The sequence below is a fragment of the Anabas testudineus genome, chromosome 2 (assembly GCF_900324465.2).
Source record: "Anabas testudineus chromosome 2, fAnaTes1.2, whole genome shotgun sequence".
Lineage (NCBI taxonomy): Eukaryota > Metazoa > Chordata > Actinopteri > Anabantiformes > Anabantidae > Anabas > Anabas testudineus.
In genome coordinates this window covers 9,908,275-9,914,651 of record NC_046611.1, presented here as the reverse complement: position 1 = coordinate 9,914,651, position 6,377 = coordinate 9,908,275, and the positions used below count along the sequence as shown (strand labels likewise).

Sequence of the window (6,377 nt, the reverse complement as noted above, 5' to 3'; positions counted from 1 at the left end):
ATGTCACACACAAACATATGTACATTTGGAGGTGGTGACATTTGTGAAGTCTCGTAGAGCATGATCATAACTCTCAGCTTTATGAGCTGCTCTGCTGAACTCTGCAGGCCGTTGACCGCGTCGCCTTGACATTCAAGACCGGGCAGCAGAGAAAACTCTGGCATTCAAACTCGCTGGGAGTGTTGATTGATTAGCCTCACGAGAGCAGTGAAAGCCCAGCTCATTGCCAGGGTCAGGCTTGTTTCTGTTTATAAAAGTCTTTGTTCATTAGCATCACGACAAGTGGAGATGTAGCAGACAGCAGCATTTGACATTTCAAACATTGCATCCTGCTTCTGCTGATTTTCCTTCGCTAGAAATCCACATCTTTATTTAAAATAAAACGAGTCTTCAACATGAAGATACCATTGCGCAGGCTGCAAGTTTGACCTTTGGAGTGCACAGACAAATACAATCATCTAATCTGCAACTCTTTTTATTGAAGAGGAAGTGAGGTAATGGAAGCTTCAAATATGACCCGGCTGGAGTCCAATCAAGCCATTAGGAGTAGGTGGAGCCTCCGTTCTTTAGTTTTGGTCTGAAGATAGGAGCAGAGGTGCTCTCTGATAGGACCACAAACTCAAGTTTATGTGTGAAAAGTTGTAATGGGGTTCAGAGAAGGGGTTCTGTTGGGGATTGTGCTTTTCTTGTCATGTGGGGATCTTTTTGCTGCCGCGCAAAACGTGTTCAACATTAGCAACAATGAGAACCAAATCCCACAAGAGCATGCAACAACGAGCTTACCACAGACAACAGAGCAGCACACAAACCAGACGACGCAAAGGCATCAGGTCCACTCACCTGTCACCTACCGGCTCAGGAGCTATCAGCTGAAGAACGCAGCTCTCAGCAGAAAAACTACTGTCCAGCCTCTAGTAGAGCAGACGCAAACTTTTCAAAGCACAGATCTGACCCCGGGACAGCTGGAGTCGACGGAAACTGACCTTGCTCAAGATTTAGACTCACCTGTCAAGCAGGAGTCCAAGGTACTTTTAAAGCTTCAGCATCCTTTTAGATCTTTGTGCTACACATAAGTTCAGTGCGAATCCCTTTCGAATGATGTCGTAGGTGGTGGTGAAGTTTGAGCGGCGAGTGCCTGTGCCAGCTGACAGCGTGGCAGCACACTGTGGAGAAGGAGAGGTCACCATACAGGTCAAACAGAACTTTCTAGGTAATGGCTGGGTTCTTGATTATGTGTTTGTTTTTGCAGTTGCAACACTAGAAGTCAATTTAACATCTCTCCTGCTCTGATGTTGCCAGGTTGCCGGACCAGAAAATGGCCTCAGGTAGTGGTCTTGATTTAAACAGTGTCTTTTCCTCTTTGTTCTTAGGAAACAGTCAGTTGATCAATCCAGGTGATCTGACTTTAGGAGGCTGCGCTACATCATCCATCACTGACCAAGTCCTGCAGTTCCAGGCAGGGCTGCAGGACTGCGGCAGCGCTATGACAGTATGTGCATTTCCTCACAGTCTGTGTATTTGAAGTTGTTGCGACTGTTAAGATGCGCTCTCTTTAGATGACCAAAGATGCCCTCATCTACACCTTTTCTCTGAAGTACTCCCCAACACCCATTGGCAACACCTTTATTTTAAAGACCAACCCTGCTGAGGTGATAATTGAATGCCACTATCAAAGGTAAAGCCTCATTATTTGGTGTTTTCCCCCCACAGCCTGCCAAGTACAACTGTATCCCTGCTGTTAGCAAAGATTAACCAGTGTTTAATTTACACAAAAGTACCTTAGAAAGAAGTAGAAATGTTAAATTCCAGTACATCAGTTTTAAATATTAACATAGGCCTCATTGTTACTTTCAAACCTTTGTTGTCATGATTCCTTCTAGTTATTTATTTTGTTGTTGTTGCTTTTTCCCGTCTCTCGTCTCTTCTTATGAGTGAGGTAGATATTCTTCTTCCTCGATGAGCCCTCTCAAGTAAAATGCCCATGCTTCCTGTATCTGTCCTCACAGGAGGCGAAACGTGAGCAGCAACACCATGAGGCCTACCTGGAAGCCGTTCGCCTCCGACATGTTAGCTGAACAGCAGCTGCACTTCTCCCTGCGTCTCATGACAGGTGGGGACACGTCGGAAAATGAGAAACTTGGGGTTGATGTTTTTCCATCACGAGAGGGGGGGGAAAAAAAACATGCTGATTTGTTTCAGACTGCTAATTTCCCTGGCGACTGGCGGACTTGCAATCACTCAAGGCCTTGCAGACTTTGCTGCAACTGTTAAAGATGCTAAACAGTGGCTTGATGAGCACGAGCGAAACTTTTGATGCATGGTGATGAGCTGAAATTACGTGCCCTGCAGGCTGCAGCTGACCCAACAGGGTCACTCACACAATTAAATGATCAATAAGCCGCTGATTATGTTTTCTAATTAATTTCAAGCTACACTGCAGATAGTGACTGCAACAGATTGTTTCTTTAAGAAGTTGCCCTAACAGAACCTCATTGCACCTCTTGTGATTTACTTCTTGTTGAAGTTGCATTGACTGTATGAAATTAGAAGGCAATAACCGCAGTACAGATGTAGCTTCTTCTTTAACCTGCGTCAGAAACACAGATGAGCATCTGTGCCTGCAAAAACTAGTTTAAAACTTTCATTATTCCCTTTTTAAAGTACTTTTCTCTTATCATAAGAGCACCTGATTTCTGCTGCCGCTCTACTCTCCCACAGGCATTATTTAGGTTTCATCTAATCAGATTGACGGCCCCTGCATTGCTTTTCCACTTCCATTTTCCTGTCTGTATTTGATTAGAGGACTGGCAGTCGCAGAGGCCATCCAGTGTTTACTTCCTGAGTGACATGATGCACATTGAGGCGTCCGTCCTCCAGGGTCACCACGTTCCGCTGAGGGTTCACATGGACAGCTGTGTGGCCACAGTAAACCCTGACCCCAGTTCTCAACTCAGATACGTCTTCATCAAAAACCACGGGTGAGAAGCCGAGGCCGGGGCTGTGCAGTGCACGAGCCAGAAACAGCCACTCAATACAAACATTCGAGTGGTCGTATTTGTCTAGAGGAGTCATCCAGTCATAATAGTGAAGATTTATGGTTGAAAAATAGAGTTGTACATCATACTTTACCTCCCGAGAGCGGTTATTGTCCTGTAAAGCATTTCTGTGTTTATGAATGTAGATCATGTGTTTTTTCGCCATATAAGGTGTTTAACTGACGCTAAGCTGACAGGAGCCAAGTCTTTCTTCATGCAGAGAAGCCACGAGGATAAACTTCATCTCCAGCTGAAAGCCTTCAGGTTCCACCAAGACCCCAAGAATTCAGTAAGTACAGCTAGTGCGAGATGTGTTTGCACACTCTTAAAACTACTGATCGTGTATCATCCACTCAGACATCTGACTTTTTAAACCATTTTTTTTTCTCCTCTACATTTTCACCTACTTCCTATTCCAGTGCACGGTGGGGAGGTGTGTTTTTGCAGCACCCAAAGTGTTAGTTGAATCTTTTTTTTTTTTTTTTCCAGTTAGTCTTTCATGTGCTATGTTGTCACATTACATATACACTGGTAAGTGTTGCTTGAAGGCTGTAATATCCTCAAAAGCTATCTGCACTTAGTTCAAATACGTCTTCCATCTGAGGATGTGACTGCTCTCTCAGGTGTACATTGAAGGAGCCAAAGTGGATCTGTGCTATTTATGCAACTGTATAAAGTCAACGGCATCTGTATAATTAGTATAATTAGTACTGTGGATGAGTCTCACTATTTAATTTGTTATTTAACCTAATATGAAACTCTGCTTCAAGACTGTTTTTAAAGGGTTCAGCTCTGAGTATGTAGTATAGTGTGAGTATCAATCAGACTCAAAGAGAGAGAAGATCTGCTGCTGCACGTTCTTAAGATAATTTTAGCTTAGAAATGTTTATTTTTCTGACACAAGGTGTTAAATATTTCAACAAAGCTGAGTGAGCTAGTGAGATCAGTCCACTGTACAGTACGTGCTAACAGTTTGGGAGTACTGTCCCAGGGGTCGGCATATACACCTAGGTTTCAGATTGAATTTCAGTGTTCTGGTCCAGTAATCACTTATATGTTGATGCAGTCTGTGCAGGAATCCTGTAACGCTATTCGCTGTGCTGAATATGTGTGTTTTTATGTTAACTTCCTCATAGTTCTTTATCACATGCCTTCTGAAAGCGACGACAGTCTCAGTACCCATCAACTCACAAAACAAAGCATGTTCATTCCTGACTGAAGCCAACAGGTTAGTACACACACACACACACACACACACACACACACACACACACACACACACACACACACACACACACAGACGGCATTGTTCATCTTCAGGGACAGTAAAGGGCACTTTTGAGATTCTGATGCTGTTTTTTTTTTATGTTTGTGTTTTGCCTTGACTAATGTTACGGAAACTTTTACTCACTAGCTGAACACATTTTTGTCTCTGGGCAGATGGGTGGCATCAGATGGAGACAATAAGGTGTGTAGCTGCTGTGAGACCAGCTGCAGTGAGCAGAGACGGAGAAGAAGCCTTGGGCCAGATGCTGGTACAGTTTACAGTAGCAACAGTACATTACCCTCCAGGGTGAATCTTGAACATGTGACATCAACATAGAGGGGAAACATTTTTTAAAGCTTTTTCATACATTTGCAGTATTTTCTGGTGCAATGATCTATTATCAAAGAGCTCTCAAAGTATTTGCATTATGTTGCATCTTTATAATTGTAAAGAGGTCATGCCTAACTGGCCTTCACCCAGAGTGAAATACGCTCAGCCACAGATTAATAGACGGAGCCTCCACCCGTGTTTAGACAAGCTTACTTACTTTCATTTGGCACACGTGCTGTTTATGCCTCTTTGGAGGATTGATTTTGAGTTAATCCTTTTAATTGTCTAACCAATCAGTCGTGTCATAAATGGTTGACTCAGCTGGCAGTAGATTTTTTATTTTTTTTTCTTTTCCACCTCACCTTAGTTGAACTTCCTCAAGATCTTAAGTGGGAGGAGATGGCAGCTCTGGGCCCCATCCTGCTGAAGGAGAACATCCCGCTGTCAAAGCTTCCTCCAGAGCCAGTCTCTCTGCTCCAGACGCATGTAGTGACTCAAGCCAGTAAGACTCCACCAGTGTCTCTTAATTGCTACTGCTAAAAAAACCAATGGAACCAATAATATTCATATTTTGCTCTCCTTCCTCATCCATCGATAGCCCTGCTGTGTGGAGTGGGCGGACTGGCTGCGGTGATGATAGTTCTTGTGTGTGCCATCATTCACACCAGAGCATACAAACCCTCTGGACATACTGTTTGTACCTAATCAAGACAATAAACCATCAATAACCATCCGTTTTTCTTTCTTTCTCTTTTGAGGATAGCTTAAGAAGCATTGGCCTGTATTTTCTTGAGAAGAACAAACGAACAAACTCTAAATCTGCATCTGTACCATCTGATGTACAGCTGTCTCTACACACAAGTGTTGTGGCCTCACACAAGGAAACAAAAGAAGAAAGTGCACCGAGTATCAAATGACCCAAAGTGCTGGCTCTTATGCAGAATTCATTCATGGATGATTTCTACTGTTAATTTTAAGGAGCCCGCAGCTACCCCACCCATTGTCCTGATCTGAGGGAAATAATTTAATACACCTCATTATTACTGAGCTGCCGTGTAATTCACTTCAGCAGCATGAGATTTTCCATCTTTATCCTAATCCATATGGAAAACAAAGAAAGAGGAGAAGTGCTATTGGCCCCGCGCTGTGAGGGGAAACAAAGTGGCGTACTATTCGAGCAACAATAGTCATATTTTAGCTTCAGGCCATTTTCGCCTTTCTCCTATAATTCGCCCCCTCCAGCTTTCTGCCAGTGGCGGAGTATTCGTGAAATGGGGCTCATCACGAACTGTTGCTCACAAGCCCAGGAAGACGAATAGACATAATTAAAAAGCCCATAAAGGCAAGAGCTGGAGCTTTTATTACAGTAATATGTGAAGACCTTAGTTTAATGGGGTGTTTGTTCCTGTGTGCACGGCTGACGGCTGTGCTAGTTTACTGCTGGAACGACACTGACCCCCTCCCATCTCCAACACACTAGAGGATAATAAAAAGCCGTACCTAATGATGCACCAGCAGGACGCGTGACAGCGACAAGCATACACGCTCAGTGGCACAGTGATAGACACACACCCACAAGCATCTCCCTACAAACATTACATCTGAGGTGGTTTGGACTTATTGTGATTTCCACATATTAGAGGACAAGAAAAGAACAGGGGAGCAAGGAATTATTGGCCACTAGGTGAGTCCAGATGGTGGAAACTTGCAGTGTGAGGCAGCACAGGTCTGTCCTGTTTCTGTCC

At 43.8% G+C, this 6,377-nt stretch overlaps 1 protein-coding gene across 1 annotated transcript; it reads left to right on the top strand.

Annotated features, from left to right (window-relative positions):
- The first annotated feature begins 553 nt into the window (after positions 1-553).
- On the top strand, positions 554-5,361 carry LOC113164149 (zona pellucida sperm-binding protein 3-like). Its single transcript, XM_026363300.1, has 11 exons — positions 554-1,025; positions 1,108-1,210; positions 1,371-1,489; positions 1,557-1,675; positions 2,007-2,110; positions 2,801-2,978; positions 3,207-3,324; positions 4,172-4,263; positions 4,476-4,570; positions 5,000-5,134; positions 5,231-5,361. Exons 1-11 carry the CDS (start codon positions 645-647, stop codon positions 5,335-5,337), a joined length of 1,551 nt encoding a protein of 516 aa, XP_026219085.1. The 5' UTR covers positions 554-644; the 3' UTR covers positions 5,338-5,361.
- Positions 5,362-6,377: the final 1,016 nt, after the last annotated feature.